General features: G+C 39.9%; 1 protein-coding gene across 1 annotated transcript in view; it reads left to right on the top strand.

Annotated features, from left to right (window-relative positions):
* The window catches only part of tmx3b (thioredoxin related transmembrane protein 3b), a 121,651-nt gene that overhangs the window by 75,100 nt on the left and 19,120 nt on the right, over positions 1-27,431 (top strand). The window contains exons 14-15 of the mRNA XM_020930761.2: positions 3,807-3,936; positions 15,411-15,479. Of these exons, the coding sequence (XP_020786420.1) occupies positions 3,807-3,936; positions 15,411-15,479 (199 nt within the window). The remainder of the gene's footprint in view (positions 1-3,806; positions 3,937-15,410; positions 15,480-27,431) is intronic.

Genomic DNA, 27,431 nt, shown 5'->3' with positions numbered 1-27,431 from the left:
CTGCTGCTGTCAAACTACGGGTCTACATGCGGCATGAAGAGAAAAAGTGAGAAAAAGAGAAAACATGGCTCCCAATAAGAAGCAGGCTCCCGTTGTTCGCTTTAAGAGCCGCTTTGATCGCGACCGACCCATAACTCCTAGCTAGTAAACTATCGCTATTAGCCTTTAGCCGTAAATGCTGCGCAAAGCGGTAGTTAATTATATGCATAAATGTGGATCATTCACACGTCTATTCACAGCTCATTTACATATCAATGCAGGTCCAGTAACAAATACATGGCCAGTATAGTCACTTTACAATAGACCAATAGAAAACAGCCTGTTTATGTGTGGGAGCTACAGCAGCTAACCGCTAACAAAACCTAAGCTAGCTTCAAAGTCGATGTATTTCCAACACTCAGACTCACACAGGCTCCTCCTCACATCACAAGTCTGCACTAATAAATGTCCTTTTAATCCAGACTCAAACCGATTGTCCGAAAAAGAATATAATCTCAGTGTTGCGCACGGCTGCGGGTGTAAACAAACACACGCGAGTGAAGTGACGTCACTCTGGTGGTGTGTTCAGAGACAGTACGGACACAGACAAATTACACCGCAGATAAATACTGATGCGGAGCCACATATTAGGACATTTATCTGTCTGTAAATTGGATTAAATGAACATAATGTAGAGAGTCTAAGCTTTATAACGAGGTATAACATGCCCACGTGAAATATCGGCCCCTATCAGCAAGCATATCGGCCGATAGCCGATATGTCTCCAGGTGCCCATTTTGGCCGATAATATCGGCCGGCCGATATATCGGTCGGGCTCTAATCTCTTTGTCGTATAGGTAGGTTCCATAGTCATCCATGGGTGTATACTAGTCTATGTACTTTTATACTTGTTCTGATACAGCTCAAGATCATTCTAAAGTGATTCAAGAATAATTTCTGTTCCGTAAATGTTACTTTTTTGTGTCGATATCTGTTTCAATGAGGATCTAGCTTCGATACTAGTTTTTATATCAATTAGTATCTGTGTAATCCCTCAGTCTTCCAGGTAGGATCCATAGCAAAAGCAAAAATTCATTCTGTCAACAGCAGCAAAGGAGAAATTAAATTTGTCAAATGGACAAAAGTTTATTTGGTCAAATACGTTTCACAGCTCATCCAGGCTGCTTCTTCAGTTCTGGTCAGAATGCTGGTGGACACTGCCTTATATCTGCCTACTGGGGTGTTTCAGAGTAGTTTCACTATAGTTAGCTCCTCCCTGCAGGTAAGTATTCGACCAAATACACTTTTGTCCAGTTGACAAATTTAATTTCTCCTTTGCCGTGGGTTCTACCTGGACAACTGAGGGATTTTTCACACATTCTGTCAACAGGACTAGGGATGGGCATGATTAATCGATTAATCGATAATTGATCATTAAGAATTTCATCGATTACGTTAATTTTAATCGACAAACCGAATGTAGGTTGCTGTGCGTAGCATGACCAAACAGGGTCCGTACATGTGTCTCTCTGCATCAGAAGGAGCGAGCAAACACAAACAGTCGGTCAGTCTGCAACGTACCGAAGCACAAATGCGTATTTAACAATGATTTGTACAAGAAATTCCACGCTTTCCGTTGCGTTCGGGACAAGTGTGAGGCCATGTGCACAGTGTACAAAGCAGGAACATATGTTTCTGTGTCCAGTGGGAAAAAGCTTTACCAGGTGAGAGTCGCTCAATGTCAATGACGAGTCCCCACCTCCCTCCCCCCGTACGCTGTCCTGGTTTTGACAAACGCAAATATGGTCACACTAACCTGTATTCCACTGAGTCATGTCTTTTAATCCGACAGAAACTGACCGCATCAGCGACACAAGAGCTGTAGTTTTATTTTCGCTGAGTTTATGCAAATTAGCGATGCGGTTTTAAGTTTCGTTTCTGTGAGAGTTGCGCTAAACTGAATTAAACACATTATAATCTAAAACGGATTGATGTGGCTCTAGAGTCGTTACGGTTTATATGTCGTAAAGTTGAATTTATTTATGCAGATTAGTAGTGCAGATAGTAATAATAATGATGATCATTTTAATATAAAAACGTTAATGATTAATCGATAATCGATCGTTAATTCTTCCGACGATCGATTAAGAAAATTTCATCGAATGCCCATCCCTAAACAGGACAATTGTTTTTTTGCGTTTGCTCATCCAAGCAGATTCTTTTCTGATCAAAATGCTTTTGGACACTGCCATTTATCTGCCTGAAGGGAAGAGCTAACTACACTGAAACTAACACACCTATTTGTTTACAGTTTCTGGTTGTTAGTGTAGTTCATTAGGAATCTAGCTAACTGTGAGCTCTGTGAGTCTTATTTGCATAATCGTTCAAGCTCTAATTAGTGCTCTTACACCTATTACCATACTGACTATCCCTATAAACAAGGACAATAATTGATATGGCCTTGTGTTAGTTTCAGTGTAGTTAGCTCCTCCCTTCAGGCAGATATAAGACGGTGTCCACCAACAATCTGACTAGAACTGTCTCTAAAAAAATGTTATGAATTACTATCTGATACTTTTGACAACCTGTAGTGGACCAAACAGAAAGGCAGGGACAAAGGTGTAAAAATAAGTTTAAATTTAATAAAGTCATAAAGGTAATTTAACAAAAGCTCAAAATTAAGCAAATCATATTTAACAAACAGTCAGGCCCAAACTGAGGTTAACTATAAAAAAACTAACCTCCCAGATAAAGGAACAGTGGTGTTAAATACTGGAGGACTAAGTGAAACTGAACACAAGAGGGAGGAATTACTAGTGTTGTAGTCAAGACCATGCTAATCGAAACCAAGACCACAGGGTCCCGAGACCAGGACAAGACCAAGACCTCTGAGGGTTGAGACCAGGATGAGACCAAGACCACAGCCCATCGAGACCATCTTTGTAATCTTCGACATTTATTTGTATTTTGGCACACACATATCAATGTTTTTTATAAATCTATCTCCATTTTATCTGATTAATGTTCATTTAGGTCTAAAATAAGCCAAGCAAACTGTACCGCACTTAAACACTCTGTGCTTTGTTTTTTGGACCCTTAACCACAGTCTGAAAACCCTTTTTTTAAAAGAACTTCCACTGGTACTTTACAGAAAACTGTGAAGAAAGTGAATAAAGTATGTAGTATTTTTAAATCAAATAATTTTTCAAATTTCTAACTCGAGTTACATTATCTTACTGGTTTTACGGTGGTATTTAGCAGTCTCTGCACATTTACCAAATGCACATCGTGACAAATACTGATTCGTTTGTGCACTTTAATCGGGCAAACTTCAACCACATGTTGCGGTAAGAAGTTTATTGCCGATAGCAGCGGCCTCCTCCTCCTCATTTATTCCTCAGGTCTGGCAACTCAAAAAGACAAAAAGAACAACTGTATGTAAATAGTTGAGACATATATTAACTAATGCACCCAAATTAGAAAATATAAGTCTAACTAAATGAATGAAATTAAACTGTGTATTGTAAATAATGCAACTTAATGAAATGTAAAGTGTAAATGAAATGGAATAAAAATGCTAATTGTGGACAAAACCCTACTTCCGAAATAAGCCAAGCTCATATCATGTCTTCTCCAGTACGAAAATCTCTTTAAACGAATACCCACGGAGGAAAAAAGCAATTTATCCATCTCCCTCTTGTGCTTTCGTTGTTAGTTTGTTCCTGAAGAAATAGCAATTTGCGGGATTCTAATGATTATAATGGGAGTGAAAAGTGGTGCAAATTGAAACCATTGTTGGGTTTTTCTCTTCTTGTTTTTTGGCGCAGAGAGGTGGCGGTACCCTCGGTCATCATCCTGAACACGTCCAACGAACAGTACTTTCTGCCCGAGGAGCCGGTGCAGACCCTGGAGCAGCTGGTCCAGTTCATCAGCGGTGTGCTCAACGGATCTGCTCAGGTTTGGAGTCTTTTTTATTTCCCAGTACAAAAAATAACTACATGACTTTTGTGGCATTTTTTCACTTTTATATGGTTTCTTCAACAAAACATTCCAAACCAAAAGGCGTATTTGTTTTTTGTCTTGCACTGGTGTAAACTTCCTGGCGGCAGAATGTAGTTTATTCTGACTTTTTAAAAATATCTCTCAACCTGATTTTAGTTGCACAATGTGTAACTGTATGTACATGTATGAAAATGTACATGGAAAATTTAGCTTTCATCCATCCATCCATTTTCTTCCATTTATCCGGGGCTGGGTCATGGGGGCTGCAGTCTTAGCAGGCACTCCCAGACTTTCTTCACCCCGGACACTTCCTCCAGCTCCTCCAGGGGGACCCCAAGGTGTTCCCAAGCCAGCTGCGCGACATAGGCTCCTGGATTTTTTTTTCTGTGGGTTGAAAAAAAATTTGCTTCCACACACATGTCTGATCAATAAATATTCACGTCCAGACGACAATGGAACAATGAGTGAAAACGATGTAATACATATCCTATAGCTATATGTGGTGCTGTAAACGGGATACAGCAAGATCCACTGGACACACAATACTACAAAGAGCGCATGTGCATAAAGGCTTTTGTAGTACTACCGTAAATTCTGGACTGTAAGCCGCTACTTTTTTCTCACACTTTCAACCCTGTGGCTAATAAAACGATGCAGCTAATATATGGACGGATTCTTTGTTTGGCACATTGTCCACTCATAGAAACGGTCTATGGTTTGGGACCACAGCGGATACGCACAGCTTGAGTACAGAAAGTGTCGCTGTCTGTGCTACACTAGTTAGAGATATTGTCATGACATGCAAATAGTTTATCGCCGTGTGATAAAATAAGTAATGATCCTAAATGAACATTAGTGAGGTCGATACGTCTTACCAGTATGCGTAAATGAAAAAGAAGAAACGTCTCAAACCTCAGTAGCTGGACATCCACTCATACCTGATTGACACAACTATCCCCGCCCCCGAGAGAGTCTGAAATCTGCTGAAATCCTCCAAGACCCTGACATGATACAGACAGGACAGAGGCTCTTTCTGCAGGAGTCATGCGCAGTAGAGCGCGGGGAGGGATGGGGGTGATGCGCTGAGAAAGATGCTCGTTTGATTGTGTTTTGAACAGTTATTTTGCGCTTCATACACACACCCTCCTCATGGGAAACACACGAAGAAGTGCAGAAGATGCAGCTTTTAAGTGAACAGTGATTGATATGGCTGTCAAAGAAGGAAATCGAGCTGCTGCACGTGAGCTCGACATCAGTGAGTCGATGGTGAGATTTTGGCGACGGCAGCGACGAACTGACTCAATGCAAAACAACAACAAAAGCTTTGAGGCCGTAAACGCAGATGGCCTCAACTTGAAAACGTTCTTGAAGACATGGACACCTGTGGCTTATATTCAGGTGTGACCTATATATGTACAATTAAAAAATTGTATTAATTTCGTTGATGTGGCTTATATTAAGGTGCTCTCAATAGTCCGGAAAATATGGTACATAATAGATTAAGAGGTTTTGTTGGAACAGTGCAAATAAACTGAGCAGCGTCCGCAGAACAAACTCAGCTCCGTTGTCCGCCATGGTTGTTGTTATGGTTGTTACCGGTTGTTGTGCGGGGTTCTCTTCTGGTCACGTGGCAATGACGGGGTCGCGATGTCATCATTTTTCAAAAGCTGCGGTTTGCTTGTATATACAGCGAACGCATCACTACAGCTACCGCATCACTGCCGACGCTGCACCGATCTGCCTGTCGATCTCAAGCTCCATCCTCCCCTCACCAGTGACCAGGTCCTCAAGATACTTGAACTCCTCCACTTGAGGCAGGAACTCTCCACCCACCCCGAGAGGGCAAGCCAACTTTTTCCAGTTAAGAACCATAGTCTCTGATTTGGAGGAGCTGATCTTCATCCCAGCCACTTCACCCCAGTTATCGTTCAGTACTTGAATTAGTAACTGCGCCCTCTGCTGGAAACAGTTGGAGTGATTTGTTGGCAACTACCTGTTTTTTCACAATTTAAAAGATTTTGTATTTAATTTAGAATTGTTAACTGCTAACTTTGAAACCCATGGATACATTGTGCAAATACAAAGTGGTTTAGAAGAGTTTTTAAATAGAATAAACTATTGAACCAATGTTCCTGTTTTCTTTCATGATATGTCTACTTATTTCCAAAAACACAATATTTTCTTACTCCTTCCTAGTATAGTTTTCAGTTTGAATAACAAAATCTTGGCCTCTTCACAAATACCCATGTTATCTTGTTAAAACTCCCCAAATCATGATTAATATTCAGAATTCCAGTCAGTTTCTCTTTTCCACAGTGTTCCTCCTCATTTTGCATTCACATCATCTGGTTGTAATCACAGCAGTCCTCTCCATTAATCAGGCAGGATGGCTTGGAGTGTTAACACGTCCCTGATAATGTCACCAGCAGATGAGTTTTTTCTCTAATCTCCTTTTGTATGTTTAGATTTCATATCGCTGCCCCTTCTCAGATTATCTCCCATAATTCTGCCACCATTCGCAGATATTACTACAAGAGCGCATATTGCCTTGTGCGTGAATGTGGAAAAGAAATAGTTTTATTCACGATGTGCGTCATGTGCTGTGGAAATTGTATAGCCTTCTGTCTAACTGTTTGCATGCAAATCTGGTCCATGAATGTCTGTTTGAATTGGATACGAAAAGCACAATGGAGGAATGGGGTAGTGTTGTCAAAGGTATCGAAAATCAGAAACTATTGTAATAGATATTAAGACAGATACAGTTTTGAGTAGAGATAGACTGATATTTGCTCTTTTTCAGCCTCATATCGACCTTAAATCTCCAACATAAGTGATATTTTGTTTTGGACAACCTGGTACCTAAAAATATCCCCGATTGCAAAATTTGAACACTTCAGTACGAAGAGAGAACTGCACAAAACATGACTACTCAGCTCTTTTAAAGGTTTGTGAGGGGGAAAAAAAAGCTGTGGGGGTGGGGGGAGTTTGTAGTACATTTAAATTACAGAAGAAAGAAAGAATTTGGGGAAAACCATAAAAATTGGCCCTGCATATCGGCCCAAAAATAACAGCAGAGTTTATCGGAAATAATCTGTGGATTCTAAACAGTATTGGCGTCGACTCTGGAAAAAAAACATCTCTACTTTTGAGCAGGCATCGATATTAAAAAAAGTCACATTCACAAGATAGAACTGAACCTTTCCTGAATAGCTTTAGAATGATCTTGAGCTGTATCAGAACAAGTATAAGTCGCACTTTTTTTCATGGTTTGTGTGGTCCTACGACTTTTACTCCGGTGCGACACATATATATAAACATTTTCAGACTGATAGCCACGAGAGGGCACTCTAGGCTTGTGTATCAGTTTTTCTGCGCATGTCTCCTGCAGAAAGAGCCTCTGTCCTGCTGCAAGTAGTGAAATATGCAGCAGAAAACGGTAATTGAGCAACAGAAAGAAAGTTTGGAGTGAGGGAGAAACTTGTGAGGGGCGAAAAGCGGGAATGGAGAACACAGCTTCACGGCAAACGGGAGGGTGCGGCATGCCTGGACTTCCTGTGACAACCGAAGTTGCACGGAGTTGGTTAAAAGTGACACAGAGCATGAAGAATTCAATGGATTTAGTGATTTGGAGTGAGATGGAGAGTTTGGTAAACTTATGTTATATTTTTTATGCTATAGTTATCTGAATAACTGTTAATATGTTACTTTAACATACCAGACGCCTATTAAGCCTGTTGTTTTTTATTCTTTTGTTATTACTATAACCTGCCTTACAAGATGAAATGTTGGTTCCTAGTCTCTGTTTTTATAAAATAATTTTCCCCCATTTAAGTGCACGTTATGTTTTTTTCTTTTTCATTACACATTTTTTGGCTGGTGCAGTTTACATTTCCGAGTGACTTAAAGTCCAAAAAATATGGTACTATATGCCCATGTCCCTGGACCACTGAGGGATTACACAGATATGAGACCACATGGCACACATAATGTTAAAGCGCTGTGATTTAATGTTACATATCACATTCTGTTATCTCATATTATTTTGTGTTTTTAGTGTAGTGTTTTTTTTTTATCATTGAAGGATTACACAGATATAAAAATACATGGTCATATAAAAGAAAGTACTGTTATTTAATGTTGAAAATCAAATTCTATTGTGTGAAGAGTGTTTTTGAAATTGAGTTTAAAATGTTTGTATCATGACACTAGAATGGCGAATTGTTATCTTTGGAAAAACACAATTGGACTGAGTAGTAAAAAAGCAGTTGTAATTTTGGTGGACGCTAGGAGGTGATTATTGGTGCGTATTATATTACAGATTATAACATAGGAAGTGTATGTAAGATTTTGTTTTGAAATTATATAAACACTGCCCGTACGTGCTCTCAGAAAGGAGGAGATGTTCAAATCAAATATAACTTTTACTGATATGCAACGTTGATTTATTTTAAATGACAAAAACATTGGACATTATGTGCCAATTATTTAGGTAATCATTTAGTGGTTTGCTTTTGTGGTTTGTGAGGAAGCAGAATCAGCCTCAGAAGTCTTTTCTGTTAGTGCTCGTTACAGTTACTGTGCAGTGTGTTCTTTCTGCTAGTGGAAAAGTAACTATTTGGACCTTGTTTGTTCTTGTAGCATCCGTACATGGCCTATTTTGTGCTAGATACATCTTTTCCTTTCACTTCAATTATTTGTAAGAGCATTGCTGTACCCTCCTTTCAATAAAACAAAAATGATAAACAAGAAGCCCTGCTATACTTTAATATGGAACGGAAATCCATGCCCTCTCTCTGCTTCAGTTCTTGGGTCTCCAGATGTACAAAACCAAGAAAAACAAGCTCCAGAGGTCTTCTCCTGTTTCCAAGAAAGGTCTGAGCTATTTTTACCCAGCCAAACACAAGATCTGCAGCCAAATAAGCAGCACCAGCCGAACATCTGTTTGTGCAGTCCAGCTCCCCCAGAGCCTGGACACTGTCAGCCTGCTCCTGTAAGCAGTGCCCCGGGTGCTTCAAGGCTGCTCTGCCCCACTCACTAAAACATTACAGTAAAATCTAAACAAAGGGACATGTTATGAGAACACAGATGGTGCAAAAACTGTAGCTGCTCAGTGTGAGAAAGTGCTATATTCAATTGGAATCAAACTCTAAATCCACTTTTTTTTCAACTTAGCTGTGCAAGTCTATATGGTGTTTTAATAGCGTTGTCTACTGTTCCTAGTACAGTTTGGCCTTGTGTTTAAAAAACGATCAAACTGAGACTTGGCTAAACCACAGGAAATACTAGCGACATATGGATATACTATTCATGGGTTTCAGGAAAAAGGGTTCCTTCCTCATTTTACGGGTTGGACATGGCAACGGTCCTCCATTGTTAAAGCATTAACACAATTCAAATGAATATTATATCTTTTGACTGGGGATTATGGTCCTCACAAAATCTTTTTGAACCTCATGACATCGTTTAATTATTTATATACTATTTTTAGATGTTAAGGCGTCATTTTGAGGGTCTGCTGGGTTCTTGCCTCCGTGGAGTTGTGCTTTTACCCAGAATGTATCACAGTATGGCATTTATCTTATCTATCTCCATGGAGACATGAAAGTGACCCCACCAGGCCATGTTACAGGTCAGATATGTGGAAAGGCAACCCTGCTCACCCTGCTTGAATATTTTTGAAGATATATTTAAGCGATACAATTGAATGATGGAATGATTCATAGCATTTATGGGTAGCTTTAATGCCATACTGTGGAATATTACAGATGAAGCAATAGCATCTCCTTGTAGAAAAAAAAATCTGTTGGTAGACTTCCCCAACACAAAAAGGAAAAATATTAAACTGCAAAAAACTACACATTTTACCAAACAAAACTGCTATCAACCCAGTGTTCACATGTACTCTACAAAATTGTAGTAGAGACAAAACACACACAAAAAATATGGACCAAATAAAAACATTCGTCACTCACATTTAGGGATGTAACAATAACCAAAATTTCATGAAATATTATCGTCAAAAGTCTCACAATAATACCGTGGACCGTCACAATATATTGAATTATACGTTTCTCTGCTTAAATTCAAGAGAACTACATAGACCATGATCCTTTGCTCTGTTTCAGTTCAATCCACATAATGAAAAAAATGCCATTGAACATTTTCACATCATAATTATTTGCAGGATGACAGAAAAGTTGCTCATTAACACTTTTGTTTGTATATCGTGAAAATATTGTACCAAGAGATTTAGATATTGTTACATCCCTACTCACTTTTTCTCTCACAGTACGTGTTTTGTTTTAGATGTCAGCTTGGAGCATCGCCCTACATCCAGACTCCTGTGCTGTTTTTCTTATCGCTCTCAGATTGGGTTCTTGGTCCTGTCCCATGGAGCCCTGGATGCCCACTGTCCAAACCAAACCAGCCTGTGTAAATAGCAGTTACCTCTCACTCATTAACCTTGCCCGGCGCTGTGGGCAGAGCTGGATCGTTGCACCGCGTTTTTATGGCTTCCAATTACCCAAGAATCTGTGCGCACAACTTCGATGTCAACTTGGGGCTGTTTGCTTTCCCTTTTCGCCGTAGCTCCGGCTCGCAGACTTCACTTTAATGCACTTATAAAGAAACAACTCCCGATGTGTGAAATAAGTTTGTAAAAATGGAACAAAACTGAACATTTCTCTGGCAGCTGTGTACGTTAAAGACTCTACCTGAATTCTAGTTTTTATTTAACATTTTTGCAATAACCCAAAAACCAAAACTTCATGCATTCCAAACATCCTAATTATTGACCTTGATGAATTTATAAACACTTTTCACAACTTTCCAAGGCCAGAGTGGCATTTTAGGTAACAGGAACTGACATACTACTGCACACTTCCTGATCAACGCTTTATAATTAGATGCATAGTACTTCTGCATATTAATAGCATATCTTCATACAATTTGGTTGCTGTACCATGAAAAAAAAAAAAGAGAATTAAAGCAATCACTAGCTTATTGTTTTGAATAAGCGTGCCTTAAAGATACACTGTGTAACTTGTCCATTGGAGGGGCCGTCAACAGCTTGTCTCCATGGAGATTTGCCTAGAATGTTCCACAGTATGACCATGAACTTAAGGATCTCCATGGACACTTGCAAGTCAAATTACCATATTTTTCGGGTTATAAGTCACTCTGGAGTATAAGTTGCACCAGCCAAAAATGCTTAATGAAGAAGAAAAAAAAACATAAGTTTCCTCAACTATAAGCCGCACTTTTGGGGGAGAAATGTAATTTATAAAATCAGAGAACAGGATTCGACATTTCATCTTGAAAGGCAAGTTATAGTAAGAACAATAGAACAGAGATCACGGCTGAATAAGCGTCTGGTATGTTAACATAACATATTAGTAGTTCTTCATATAACTACAGCATAAACAACATAACATAAGAAGTTTACCAAACTCTCTATCTCACTCCAAATCACTAAATCCATTGAATTCTTCATCCTCGGTGTCACTTCTGAGCCACTCGGTGACCTCTGGAGATAAACAGAGCGCCGCTTCCTCTTCTGTGTCGCTGTCGTCGGACTCAGCATCAGTTCCAGTTAGAATTATTCCAGCCTTTCTGAATCCCGAAGCTTTGTTCTCCATCCCCACTTTCCGCCAGTCCCTCACAAGTTTCTCACTCACTCCAAACTTTCTGCTGCTCGATTACCGGTTTCGGTTGAATATTTCACTACTTGCTGCAGGACAGCGACTTTTTCTGCAGGAGACATGCGCAGTAGAGGGCGAAGTGACAGTGGTACAGGAGTACAGGAGTAACAGATACTGGCCCCACCGACAGTAAGAATCAATGTTTTTTAAGATGTTTTTGAACAATAAATAACATCTGTACTTGAATAAATGTAAGACAGATTTGTTTAATACCATACAGTGAACCATTTAGACCAGAGCATTAACATTACCATGGAGACAAACAAGTTGTGGACCCTTTCCAGAAAAGTTACACAGTGCATGTGAGTTTTACTTTTATTAGAAACATAAAAAGCAGAACAAGTGCATTTTTAGAAGTTTGCATTGGTCCAAAGTTATTCCTCAATTTCCTTATGCAATCAGAGCAACCAAATTACTCACATCAATGAGTTTATAAGCACTTTTCACAACTTTCAGAGTCCAGAGCGGAGTTTTGGTTAAAGAGCATCCTAATTATTCGATTATTTAGGGTTAGAGTATTGTTACCGACAACTAGAATGCAACATCACACTTCCTTATTTGAGGATACAACTCTTCATAATTAGATGCAGACAGTATACACCTGACTTATTTTGACCTCAAGAGCTGTGTGTACTATATATCTGTACTGGGTTAAGACAAATTGTGTTCAGATACATGGGGATAAAAATCTGATATCAGATCTTTAAATATCTCACTCAAATCAGCCCAGAAATTGTGATGTCCTATAGAGCAGGGACAGATTAGCACTAATGCTCCTGCACAGGCTCCTAATTAAAATGCCTGAGCGGTTCTCAGTATATAGCTTCACCTATATTCACAGGATTACTGGTAGCCTATAGCTTTCTTATGTACTTAGAAGTTTGGCGTTTCATGTGCCAGTGCAGACACCAGTATAATAAGAGTGTGTTTACTTCTCAAGAAACGACGACAGCAAGCCAAAATAATCATAGATCTTGATTGTCAACTCACAGCGAGCCAAGAAGAACAAATTAAAACAAAATCTTGTAGAGATGTAGAGCTGTTTTTTTTTTTATCCACCTGACATTGGCTTAAAGGTACACAGTGTAAGCTTTTTGGCTGGGGGTCCATCACCTGCTTCATTCTATGGATACGTCATTGCGCTGCCTGGAATGTTCCACAGTGTGACATTAAATCAAATCAAATCAAATCAGACTTTATTTATAAAGCGCTTTTCATACAAAAATGTAACAGAAAGTGCTTTACAGTGATTAAAAACAATCCCACATTTCCACCCACCCACCAACCCAACCCCCACAGCTGCCTAACCCCACACACCCAGACACACACAACGCAGACACACACACACACAAACATGCACGGACACACACACACTAACATGGTAAAATACACAAAACTACACCAAGTAGAATGTGACGATGAAAACAGCTCTGCCTTACTTTTATTCAATTACAGGTGTTTTTTTTTGTTTTTTTTTTTAGCTCAAAAATACCTAGATAAACATCACCTCTCCACAGATCTGACCTGTAACTTTGTCTGGTTTGGTCTCCATGTAGATACAAAGGTTTAATACCATACTGTGAAACATTCCAGACAAAGCAATGCATTTGACCAACCCTTCAACAGAAAAGTTACACAGTGCACCTGATTTTTACTCTTATTAGAAACATGAAAAACAGAACTAGAGCATTTTAAACAGTTTGCAGTGGTCCAAAGTCCAAAGAGCGTCCTAATTATTCACCATGATGAGTTTATAAGCATTGACACAACTTTCAGAGGCCAGAGGGGAGGTTCATCTAACAAGAACTAGCATTCTACTGCTTACTTCCTGATTAATATACAATAAAACAGTTTATAATTAGACGCATAGTACTTCTACATATTAATAACATATCTTCATGCCATTTGGTTGCTCTCATATTTTGCAGACTTTACTTTATTGATTTTTTGAACTTTTCTAGTAGTAGTAGTAGTAGTAGTTTTATTTGGTCATTTTGCACCACTACAAAACAAAACGAAACAAATCATGACCAAAAGGGTTTAGGCTGAAATAAAAAGTGCTTATTATGCCAAACCTTATAAAACGATAACAGAATTCCAAGAAAGAAAAGCAGTGTATGAACAGCAAGTTTGCATTTACAATTTCACTTTCGGCTTACTACAAGGGACAAAATATAAATTAAAACAAACAAAATTGAATGCGTATTGAATGCGATTCCAGAGCTCTATATCTTTCAAACATAACACTTTATACTTTTTGTAAGGCTTCTACAGTGTTTACTTTTTAAAAATCATCACTCAGATTATTCCATATTCTATACTAACTTCTTTTTACGGATATGTCACTGCTCTGCCTAGGATGTTCCATGGTATGGCATTAAACAGCTCTACCTTACTTTTATTCAATTAAAGTTGTTTTTTTTTAGCTCAAAAATACCTAGATAAACATTGCATCTCCACAGATCTGACCTGTAACTTGGTCTGGTTTGGTCTCCATGAAGATACAAAGGTTTAATACCATACTGTGAAACATTCCAGACAAAGCAATGCTTTTGACAGACCGTCCAACAGAAAAGTTACACAATGCACCTTTTAAATGGCAGAGCTTCGCCCCATATCTGAAATCCAGTTTTAGTCATTTTATACAGTTGTTGTGTCCTTGGGCAAGACACTTCACTCGTCTCGCCTGTGTGAATGGGAGTATGTTTGCACTTTTGGGGGTCACTGAAGAGGCCGCCGACTCTGATTAGTCGCCATGTTTTCCTTAGTCACCCCCAGGACAGCTTCTACAGACATTACCTTCCAGTTTACAGTGTGACTGAGGAATGAATGAAAAAATATCCTGAAAAACGCCATAAAAAACAAATAGCTTCTTCTTTTTTTTTTTTTTTTTGTTAAAACTTTAAAGGGCCTATACAGTGCCATTTTCTGATGCATTTTATAATTTTCTGTCATCATCACACACATACCTGGAGTTGTTTTTGTTTCCTTCATGTTTAACACACAAATCCTGCATATTTACGAGTTTATCTCTCACACAGAAAACACTCTGTTCCACCTTGTGATGTCATATGGTAATACAGGAAGTGCGTCACTGTGTTTTTAAACTCTATAAACTCATTTGGATGATTTTAGCCCTGGAATTGTCCATTTCTACTGAATTAAAGGTAGTTAACTTAAAAACTACCACTTCATGGCATCATAAGGTGGAACAGCAAGAAAAAACCTGCCTAACTATGCAGGTGTAATTTTGTGGATCTTTAATAAAACATGCTTGCAATTAGATATCATTTCCTTCAAAGGTTTGTCAACTTTTTGTCAAGTACACAGTTGTAAAGTTTGATGTTTTCAGGTGCTGCTTTATGGGGTGATCCTTATGTCCCTATGAGAGAAAATGCATTTTGGTAAAAGAGCATTTAAAGTTACAAAGTTCCATATAAATCAATGGATGCAAGTTGATTAAATGTAATAATAAAACATCTTCGATTGCAAATAAGACTGCTGTTGTTTCCAGGTGAAAGCTTATGTCTAGAGAGAAAAATGACTAAAAACCTTTTGGCTTTTGTGTCGCCTTAAATCCAAGGAATCATTATTATTATTTGTTGTGATTTATTGATTGACCTTTTCCTCCTGCTGCTCTGTACAAAAAGTCCACCCTGATCAACACATTTAAAACCTCATCCGGTGCACACTGACATTTGGACTAAAGTGCTTTCTCTTATTTTACAGGCTTATGGAGGGGACGGCTTCATTCAGCGAATCAAGCGCGTAGGCTTTGACGCCCGGTCCACTATTATGGTAAGTCTGTTTATTAGGGTTGTCAAAGAAAGTCCATACACAGATTTTGATCAGTGCTAAAGCTTGAAACAAAACCAGATTTTTGGGCGGGAACTAAACATGGAACTGGGCTAAGAACTAGAACAGGACCAATCGAGTTCCACATCAGGACTAAACCAGAACAAAACCAATGTGTCCCACCACTTGATAATTAACGAAAGTACTGTGTATGTGCTGGCAATTATGATCTATAATAACTTCTAAAAAGACATTATTATCAAAATCAGTATTGAATGTTTTTTTTTTCCTTACTATCAAACACTATGAATGAAACTTTTATATAACTTAAAGTAGCAATAAACACAAGTCTTTTTTTTTTTTTGCAAACTAGGTACATTTGCAGCTTTTTGGTCAAACACTGTGCTGCCTCCAGTGAATCCTCTTCTGTAAATAAAGTAGTATGTGACATCACACAGCCCTGATTACAAAACAGGGGTGGAGTTTGAAGTACGGATACCTGTTAGACCAATCACACTGTTCTTATGCCTCCATAGCTCCACCCCTCCTCTTCCTCCTCACTGTTTACCTTTCTCTGCGTTCGATTATCCTTCTGAATCGGTTTTCCGTGGAAGTTGCCTAGTGACACGTGTGACATGCCCCTTTTTCTGGGAAGGCAGAGACTCAGACCTCGGTGGCGGAAAAAGTAGACTGAGCAAGGATTCCGAGTCAGAATCCAAGATGGCTACGCCCACTGTGACGCGTAAATATGAACAGTTTCATTACGTTTGGACACTTCGGTGGTTTAAATGTCAATTTCAGTCACTCGTTTTAATGCAGTACCTTACCACGTCCGTATCACTGCCTGTGGGTTTGGTAGTCAGTGTTGTGGTGAGGCCAATATTGAACAAATAATTGATTTAAGGGGTTTTAACGTCCCTAAGGAAGAGAAATCATAACATAAAATGAAGTGCAAATTTTAAAAATTAAATTAAAGTGTCAGCGTTTTCATAAGATGAGGGAATAATCATAATCATAAACAACATAGTCCGACAAGCCAAACATAATAATACGCTTCAAGCTTGGACGTGAGGTCAAATCCAAGGTCCAAGTGGGAGTCGATGATAAAATGCAGGATCTGTCCACCAGTTTAGCAGCTTTGTTTGAAATGTGGTTGTGGGAGGAGTTTCGGAGTTTAATCCCACTTTTACGCTTGCATTTATTTCTAAAAGAGAAAAAAACAGCCAGAGAATTATCAAAAACTTGTGGATAAACCCGTGACTCTATCTTAGCCCTGACCTTCACCGTTTCCCAATTTAGCCCCAAAATACGCTGAATTTCCAACCTGCTCCTCTTTAGAACAAACACACCAGCACCCTGCACTTTTTCTCCTTTGGGACTAAAACAACATTGAGAGGACAGGACAGGAACGGTCCCGGGATTTTTGCAACGCCGGCAGTTAAAGTGGAGTTGGAAGCGGGACGAGTCAAGCGTACCCCCTCACCCCTCCCTTGTTTAGGCCGAGTGGTTGCTTCGTCTTTTGGGAGAAGTCGAATTTATTTTAGCGAGAGTGCGATCGGAATGTAAATACAGCTGTTGCAGTGCTCCTCAGTTGGCACCGGGCGCAGTAAGAGTCAACACTGCCCTTTACGCTGTCCTTTATAGGCATGCGGGGAGGTTGTAAGGGAAATTATAGACTTTAAAGTAGGTCCGGTGTGGGAGGTATGACTGCTTTGAGTTTGTGCAAGAAATACACTCGGAACAAGTTGTGAAAATGTTACAGCAGCTGATTTCTTTTCCCTTTTTTCTGTTTTTTAATCAAAGATTTTTTAGATCAGTGGTTTGCCTAATTTTGAGTTAATTTTATCCAATTTTATGTCATCTTTTGGGTAATTTCTTGTTTAAAATTTCAGTTGAAATGATGTAGTCCACTTTTAGACCTGGTTTAGCCCTAGATTAGACCTGGAATAGACCTGGTTTTGATCTGTTGGTACTTGGAAAGCCAAATCTTTTCTTTGGTTGTACTTGTGAAAAGTTTGAAAGCCACTGTCCTAGATAATTGGCGAAAATGTAATTGGTATCAAAACTACAAAGATGCTGTTGGATGGGTAAGAACAGTTCGTGCTAGCTTTGATCGGTCAAGCCTTATTTTGAACTCAGTACAGACCCAAGTAACTTTTTTGTTGCTAAATAGAATCCTGTTAACTGGCAGCAATATATCAACAAAATATAGTGGTGTGAAGGTTTTAGTTAATATTTTGGGTTGAGTATGTAGAGGAGTTTCTTATTTATGAATAAAAAACAAAAAAAAAAACAAAGTGATGGTACAATTTATCTGCTCCTTGATTAGATGTTGACTAGAAATTGCTGTACATGATTTTGTAGTACAGATTTAATGTATTATAGCTCTTTCTATCAAAATAATCATGTGCTGTCTGTATCAGATTCAAATCATAGCGTTTTTTGTGAATAAGAAAATGTTTTTAGCATTACCAATACATGAATGTCTTTACGAAGTGAGAAATAACTTTGGGCGGCTTCAATTTGCTTCATTTTTAAAGACAGAAAATCATTTACATGTCAGTGCCTTCAAGATACAGTTGGAGAAAATACATACCTCCAGCTAATGTACAGTATAACCTTACACAAACATTTATTAAAGAGGGAGTACTATGCAAAATCAATTCTGACCTTCCAAAAACATGCCTGGAGTGGTTTTGTATGTCCATGCATGTTTGAATAATTTTAAGATCTCTCCTGAGCCCTAGTCTAACCCTCCTTGCGGTTAACAGTACAATCCTGCGTCACCCTTGCTCCCACACACCAATTTTCCATAAATATACAAAAGCATGATTCACAACAATACACTACAACTTCATAAACCTGATCCGATGTGCAGTAGTTTAACGGTGCACTGCGTAACTTTTCTGATAGAGGATCCGCCACCTGTTTGTCTCCATGGAGATATTACTGTTCTGCCTTTATTATTCCACAGTATGTAAATAAATTTGTTACTCACGATGAAGACAAATTAATGTTCACATCTCTCTCCATATTTTCAGACTATAATTTGCTCCGGAGTATAAATCGCAGCAGCCAAAAATGTGTAATGAAGAAGAAAAAAAACATACAAGTCACACTTTTGGGGGGAAATTTATTTTATAAAATCAGAGACCAGGAACCCACATTTCATCTTGAAAGTCAAGTTCTAGTAATAACAATAGAAGAGAGAACAACAGACGTGAACGTCACATATGAACAGTTCTTCAGTTAACCATAACATAAACAACAGAACAGAACAAGTTTACCAAACTCTCCATCTCACGCCAAATCACTAAATCCATTGAATTCTTCATCCTCAGTGTCACTTCTGAGCAGCTTCACGACCTCCGGAGGTAAACGGAGTGCCGCTTCCTCTTCTGTGTAGCTGTCGTCAGACTCGGCATAAATTCCAGTTGGAATTTTTCCAACCTTTCTGAATCCCGAAAGGATGGTTTCAGTTGTCATTGAAGTCCAGCCTTCAGGCATCCAGTGACCTACAGGAAAGTTGTATGGTGCACCTTCCTGGTTGCTGTGAAGCTGTGTTCTCCATCCCCGCTTTCCGCCAGTCCCTAACCTTCTTTCTCCTGCTTGATTACTGTTTGTGGTTGCTTCTTGCAGCAGGACAGCGGCTTTTTCTGCAGGAGACATGCGCAGTAAAGGGCGAAGTGACAGTGGTACAGACGTAATAGTGGTAGCAGATACTGACAGACGAGCCTAAAGCTCCCCCTCGAGGCTGTCAGTGTGAAAATTTTAATATATAAATCACAGGACTACCCTCACCATGAAAAAAGTGTCACTTGTAGTCCGAAAAATATGGTATATAGAAGCAAATCTGCACATTGAATGAATTTTTGAGCTATAAAACACCTGTAATTGAGTAAAAACACAGTGGATATATTTGACCCTACTGTGGAACATTCCATGAAAGAAATAACATATCCATGGAGACAAGCAAGTAGCAGACCCTGCACCTTAAAAGTTACATAGTGCCCCAGCAAATATAGCATTTTAGGTTAAATGGTGATCTGAATATTTTATGTGTTAACAATGAATATCCCGTAGAAGTTTAGTACTCACTATAATACTCCCTATATAAACCTTTCTCTAAGAATACATGTACTACAAGACTTTTTGGCCCTGAGTAATTGAGTTCTTATTGGTAGCGCTCATCTCCTCTCCTCCCTCTTCAGAAGTGAACTAGAACCATCTCGGCGGCATAATGACCGGGAGACAGCGCTCACCTCTCCTCCGCACTCTTGATATAGAGCAGACACCATGAGCGAGCGCCGCATCAGGTCCAATGACTCATAGTTAGCTGTGTTAGCATAGCGCACAGCCTCTACCTCATCCACTCTCCCCGGGCCCCCGCTATTACCATCATTCTTCCAGTGGCAATGACTGCGGGCTATGTGAATGTGCTAGGCTATGTTCTGGTGCTGACACTTGCGGTGATCCATTTCCCGGGTACGCTGGGGCTCATTCACAGCACTTTTTTTTGTTCCTGAGAAATTCCCAAAAACTTTCAGACAGATTTTGTGGAGCACAGAATATGTTTTTTACTTTTTATACAGCCTTCTTTACACAGCACACTGTATTGCTTGTTTACTGATACGAGTAGTATAGTAGGTTTATATCACTACATACTGTAACAATACTCTACATACTCTTACAGTTCATCCTAAATAATTGGAGAGTTGGAGAGTACGCATATATTGTCAAAAGCTGATCATGGTGTCAAAGTAAGACTGCTGTGTGCTTTCTCCATCTAATTACAAAGCAATGTTTATTATGTAGCGCTTTTCCACCTTCAAGTCAGCATTTTACGGCAAGGAACAACTCACCCATTCACACACACATTTATACACCAGTGTACACAGACACTGGGGGCAAGTTGGGTTAAGTGTTTTGCCCACAGACATAATGAAAGCATTCATCTGTGGGAGCTGGAATCGCAACCTGTGGGTCAGTGAAAGTTGTGGAACTTATAAACTTTATAATGTAATTTGTAATGTTAAACTTATAAACAGTGGCTCAGTGGTTAGAGCAGTGGTCCCTCAAACTGAAGGTCAAAGGATTACCCAGATTTTTAGACTAGAAGTCACTCTGGAGTGTAAGTCACACTAGCCAAAAATGTGTAATGAAGAAGATAAAAATGTATATAAGTTGTACCAGAGTATAAGTTGCAATTTTGGGGAGAATTTTATTTTATAAAATCTTAGACCAGGAAGCGACATTTCATTTCAGACCCAGTATCACTTCCAGTTAGAATTATTCCGGCCTTTTTGACTCCCAACAGGATGGTTTTGGTTGTCACTGAAGTCACTTAAATTTAAAATTTTCAGTGGTACAAAATTAATGGTGCGATTGACCAACATGATACAGACAGGACAGCAGCTCTTTCTGCAGGAGACATGCTCAGTAGAGCGAAGTGACAGTGTAGAAATAGTAGTAGCAGATACCGGTACATGAACCTGGAGCCTCAGGCAGCTGTCAGCATGAAAATTTTAATATATAAGTCACAGGACCACCCAAAAAATAAAAAATGTGACTTATAGTTTGAAAAATATGGTAATTCCTGCTCTGTTGTGTTCTTAGGTAGGACACACACGCCCAGTATAAATGTGGTGTGTGCGTGACTGTTGATGGTGATCATCAGTGTGCCCCAGGGCAGCTGTGGCTGGAGTGCGGAATGGATGAATAATGACCACAGTGTAAAGCTTTGAGAGGCTTTGTTAAGCCTGTAAAGTGCAGTGAATAATAAGGATTGTTCAGAATGCATTAGGGAAGTGGTGAAGTAGTGCTCCAAAAAGTTTCAAATGAACCAGTTCTATTATTCATGTTTTTAAGAACGTACACGTCTGCTACAACACCGGTTTAAATCTGGACCAACTCCACAAATGCTACGTAAAAAAAAAAAAAAGAAAAAAGAATGGACATTAAATTATAAACAATGACATCATTCCAACTCTCAAATTAGTTTTCCACCAATCTCTACGCATTGCAATTTTAGAGCACCGAAAACCACAACTGGAGCCTCATTTAAACAGGTCCCACAGCCGCCCTTCACCCAAACGCCTGTGGAGACGGAGGGTGCTTGCCGGGCCACACCGAAATGTTAATTGCGCAGCGCCGGTCCTGCTCACGCTCGCCTTGGACTTTTAATCAGCCAGATCACCTCCAGAATAACTTGTTGACCGCCGCTCACTCCGTCTCCCACAATCCTCCTGGGGCGAATGCAGAGAAGCTCCCATTTACTACGTGCGGATTCTATTGGTCCTCGGAGGGCCATTCAGCGAGCGGGAGACATTTTCAGAGTCATCAGCAAGCGGATAAATAAGAGGAGAGCCCAGACACTGGCAGCATACAGAGCCCCAGGAAATAAACAAGGAGCGAAATGGTGTTCTTACAACTTCAGCTTTGGTTACAACTTGTGTGGAGGTAACAATCAAAGAGTGAAAGTACAGAGACAGACCTATATGAGTTTTTTGCTCGCCAGTGCACAGACGTGGGTGAGTATTACTTTTCCAGCAGAATACTTTTTCTCCTACTTGAGTGATATTTTTATTGAAGTAACTTTACTCTTGAGTAAATTTTTTGGTTAGTCTTCCCACTGTGAGTAACCCCCTATTTACACCAAAGTGTAACAGTGTGTCAGTGCAGCAGCGCAGCACACGAGCAAGTTTGGCTTTCCATTTTTACCGGTCAGACAATCTACACCAACAGTGTCATACGCACGTCCAACGGTTCTAATTTTGCAGTGCCAATGGAGCGTCTTCAGGCTTTTAGCAGGGGAAAGACAGGAACTGGGCATGCAGTGTCAAAATAAACTTCCGATGCCCTTTCAAAATACATTCTCTAAAACCAGTACACTGGGGTAAAGACCATGCGTCACATCCAGGAGTAAGAGGCTCGGGGTATGACTCGTGATGGACACGGAAAGTTTACAGCCATGGAGGATAAATACAAAACACTTTACAACATCAGACAGAAACTTTATAAGAACAACTTTCGAAGGAAAAGATGTATCGTGCAGCCGACCAAAGTGAAATACTGAGCATCTTCATTAATGCGAGCACTGCAGATACAGCTCGTTATCGCTGCAATGCATTGTCTCTCTTCTTGTCAACTTTTGTATTTTAATTTAAAGCATAATTCATCCAATCAACAGTAAATACATAAGCAATGTAAAAAAATTAGTGTTTAAACATGAGAATACAGAGGCTGGTGTCACAGGAGCCAGTCTGGTGTAAATTGACGCTTTTAAAAGTACGCGCGTATGCAGTTCTGCCTACGTTACATGCTGCTGACGCTCCTGGTGTAAATTCCGGGTAAGCCAACAAATGACTAAAACATTGCGTTATTTAAAAGTCCTATATTACGCAAAATTGACTCTTGTGAGCTTTAAGACATGTTATAATGCTGTTACCTCATCAAAAACATACCTGGAGTTGTGTTTTGTTTCATTCACACATGTTTGTGTAATCCTGGATTGCTGTCGGCATCCTAAAAGCTCAAAATACTCTTTTCCACCTTATGATGTCATGTAGTGTCAGTTTTTAAGTTAAGAGCTACGTATTACCTTTTGTTCAGTAGAGATTGGCAATTCTAGGGCTGAAATCATCCAAATAGTGAAGGTGTATATACACACTCAGATTAAATTTGCTTTGTTAAACATGTGTGAATGAAACAAAACACAACTCCAGGTCTGTTTTCGATGAGGAAACAACATTATACCATCGCTCAGGAAACAGTATAGGCCCTTTAATGTTTTGTCCTTCATAAACAAACTGTCCATAACAAATTGTCCATCAAATGTTCCTCTTTACTTGAGTACAATTTTTGCTTCTCTAACCACCTCTGCCTGCGTACCACAAAGAAAAGGAATCCATTTGTATGCGGACACGTGTGTACCCGTGCCAAGCTGCAAGAGAGAAGCTGTTATCGGAGTTTGGATCCAAAAATAAGCAGCGCATTCTGATGGTAGTAGTGCAGAATTGTTTAGCCAGCTGTTGTTAAAATTCACTGTGGCATTTCACTGCGATCTTTATACGGGACCATCTTAACATTTACGACTACATACATATGGATGAAGCAATCTCACCATCAAAGGCCAAACACTGAAACTCGTGAATTGTTATTAAAAGCTATTCAGAGCAAATTAGCTATAGGGGACCAAGGAAAAAGTGAAATGAAAATGAAAAGTCTCTTCCATATTCATTCATTAATTGCCTTACTGGGAGTTGTATTTGAGTTGATTCATATACTGTATGTTTGAGTAATCCTGTATTGTCCTGAATTTGAGGGTCTGTGGTGAAAGCAGTGGTCTCCCAAGCCATAAATCAGAGGTTCGATTCCCAATCGGACTCAAATTGCTTAGTTAGAAAGCAGCGTGTGTGTTTTAGAGTGTGGATAGGGCCAAATTTTTCTGTCTGAGCGTCTGACAGAGCAGTGATCGAATCCAACCCGAGCCCCGCATTAAGATATTTGTGTCCGGACCCGACCGAACCCGACACAATTAAAATCAGACTATTTTCATAATCCTACTAATGACACACGTAGGATATTGTTTGTGTGGCCTTTAACGGACACAGAGACGCAAAATACCAACTCGGAATATAGCAGAAATAATGAGAAGACTTTATTACTCTCCTCTCGTAAAGTGATAAATTTAATGTGCAGCACCTCATCCATATTCTCCATAGAAATTGTCCTCAGCAAATAATGACACAAAACTGCACCGTGAATCCAGTTTGAGGCGTTATTTAAAACTAAAAATGCAAAAGTAGTTCACTTGTGTCTGTTTACGTCCACACAGCGCACGGATTGAGGTGAAGCTGCAGATTCACGATAGTGACTCTACTTCCTGTGGACTTTATCGCCAGCCTTCTGTGCTTTAAAAATCACGTATCTGAAGTATTGCACCACATTGCTCTGATCTTTTGAACACTTAAAGGTTGTATAGAGGATTTTCCAAGGAACGAGAAATCCAGTGACTGTTTGTCCTTTTTCAAATGTTGCGCATGCGTGAAACCACCCCCCACCCCTACAGCTCCCTACGTAGAAACGCCTCCTCCCTCCTCCTCTTTACGCCAGAAACAGGTTTGTTTACAGCCGGTGAGCTGCACATGACTTGTAAACAACTAACTACAGTGTTGGTTAGGCAAGGCGGAGAAGTGAGGAGTGGGGGGCGGGTGCGCGGACATTTCGTTCGCGGACGAGAAGTGAGGAGCAGGGAGAAGAGCAGAGCGGGAGAGAGGAGAGGAGAAGGGGAGCGGTGCGCGGAGATTCCGTACCCGGAGAAGTGAGGAGCAGGGGGAAGAGCGGAACGGGCAGCGGGGACAGGAGCAGGAAAGGGGAGCAGAGAAGGTTGCGCGGAGATTCCATGCGAATGAACTAGCTACAACACGCAGCAGCAAGCGGACTCTTTCTTTGCCTTGAAAATTATGTTTTCAGACATAGGATATCGCTTTCGTGTCCTGAAAAACGTTTGTCTAGCTCTTGGAAATAAAGTACGTTTTCATAATAAGCAGAAGTGACCTGTCCAGGAGTAATTTGGCGACCAATGCGTCAGTCTTTAGACCCTGCGTCTGCTTCAGTTGCGCCATCGCTGGAATGAATCTATAAGAATCACCTTAGTTTGGCTTCGCTGCTTTTCCCCTTGTCTTCTTCTTTCAGCGACCTCAAAAAACGGACTTTCTTTTGCGGCGAACTGCTCCTGGATTCTTGTCTGCCATTGCAACAAACTTTGTGCTAACTGCCAGGAAGATATAGGTCAAAAAAAGCCGCTAAGAACTGTTGCGTTGGTGGAGTAAACAGCGTCTGTGCGTCTTGCGTCTGTGGACTGCGTGACAGGCGTACGTAAACCACGTACCGGCGGCGCAGGCAAGTCAGTTACGCTAGAAACGTAGGGAGATTGATTGACAGCCTGTCAGCTAACAGATAACGAGGCAGTGTCGTTATCTATTGGCAAATGTTTAGCCCCACCACGTCCAGAGTTGATGAATTTTTATTCTCTTTTTTTTTTGGTCATCATAATTACAAGGCTACTGCACCTCTATAATGCTATCATTGACAACTTGAAACAAAAAAAAATCCTCCATACAACCTTTAAGAGTCTCAAAGCGAGTCATTTTACTGTAGACAAGAAACAGCTGATGCGCTGACGTGTCCGAGTCCGGCATGAGCCCAAACATAAGTTCTAAATATTTGTCCAAACCCGTCAGAACCCCACGCTCTAGTGCAGGGATAACTAAACTTTTTTCTCTGGGGGCCACATTATCGCTCATGACTAACAGGGGCCAGAGTCAGGTCGGCCTTATAACAGACTTGATGACCCTGACGACGCAGATTATGTTCTTTGAAACCCACTGCACTTTCTTTACATATCAAACGGCACGATCCTTACACTGAACAAAAAAATAATCGGTCGTCCACTGTTCTTTGAAAACTTGGCACTCTGTCAAGTTTTCGTACTTTAACTCGAGCCATTTTGCTGTCCTTAACTGCACTACAGTACTTGCGTGCGTGTGTTGACCGTCACTGTTTGATCTCGAGCTTGTCAGGTCTTGAAAATTCGGTGGCAAATGTAAATACGTCATATAATAATTTAAATAGTGTGTTAGTGTTGGTGGTGGTTGGAGGGGGCAGTGGTGCAGATTGGCAGCTTCTCTTGTAATAGCAAAATACATTTTGACATGTCCTTAAATATATTTACTGTTATAATTATCTGGCTCCAATTTCAGTCAGTACTTTTCCATAGACACTGGCATTCTGAGATGCACTCTCAGGTGCATCTCCTCACGGTCCAGTCCTCGTCTCATTATGTATGTCATGATGACCTGTGTACATGTCTCTGTATCTGCCTGTATAAACCCAGTGTGGGACTGCTTCATGCTCATGCTCTCTCCCTCCTCTGCTTCTCTTCTCTACTTTCTCCTGCAAGAGAATAAATCACACAAAGACAACTGTGTGATTCAAGACCTCTATTTTGTTCTCTCCCATATACTGTATTTCCACAACGCTCGTCTGTCAGTTTGTCCCTGGGCAGCTGTGGCTACAATATTGTTTTACTACAGAGTGGAGTGAATGAATACTGCTCTGTAATGACTCATTTATGCATAGCAACTGTGATTGCATTTTTACTTCCAAATGTTTCCAATGTCCAGGCTGCATTCTCTTAAACAGCTCTAACTTACATTTATTCAATTACCATATTTTTTGGACTATAAGATGCACTGGATTATAAGGCGCAATATCAATAATGTTGAATTCTCTCGTCTATTTTCATACATAAGGCACAACAAGCGAAACAAACGGACAACACTTGAGACTGATCCCTTAGCCCAGGTTAAGATACAAGGTAATAATGTGTGTAATGCAGCTTTGCGCACTTTTTTTTTTTTTTTTTGCAGAAATGAAACTTAAAACCACATGGCTAATTTGCTTAAACTATAAGTGCTGAGTAAACAGCTCGCTCCTTGTGCGCTGATGCAATCAGCTTCTGTGGGACTTACTCCGTGAGGCTCCTGGCTACAGTAGCCCTAATGCTCCGACAATTCATTAAGCAGTGCAGCTTTGTAGCTTACCAAAGTCACACTAAAACATTTTGACAGCTCCGTGTACCACATAAAATCAAGGTCAGTAAGCACAACCAGAATTAATACATAAGGCACACTGAAGATTTTTGAGAAAATTTAAGGATTTTAAATGTGTCTTATAGTCCGAAAAATACGGTACATGTGGTTTTATAGCTAGAAAAGCATGCATTCTGAATGTGAGCAGGGTTCCGTTTCCACAGATCTGTAAGTTGGTCCATAATGACAGAAAGGTTTAATAGCATACTGTGAAATATTCCAGACAAAGCAATAGCATCTCCATGAAGAAAAGTATCTGACAGACCAGGACAGTTACACGATGCACATTTAATACTACATA

The sequence above is a fragment of the Boleophthalmus pectinirostris genome, unplaced genomic scaffold (assembly GCF_026225935.1).
Source record: "Boleophthalmus pectinirostris isolate CB_2022bp ecotype Guang Dong unplaced genomic scaffold, ASM2622593v1 HiC_scaffold_15, whole genome shotgun sequence".
NCBI classification, from domain to species: domain Eukaryota; kingdom Metazoa; phylum Chordata; class Actinopteri; order Gobiiformes; family Gobiidae; genus Boleophthalmus; species Boleophthalmus pectinirostris.
Note: the sequence above shows the minus strand (reverse complement) of the source record. Positions and strands in the feature narration are given on the sequence as shown.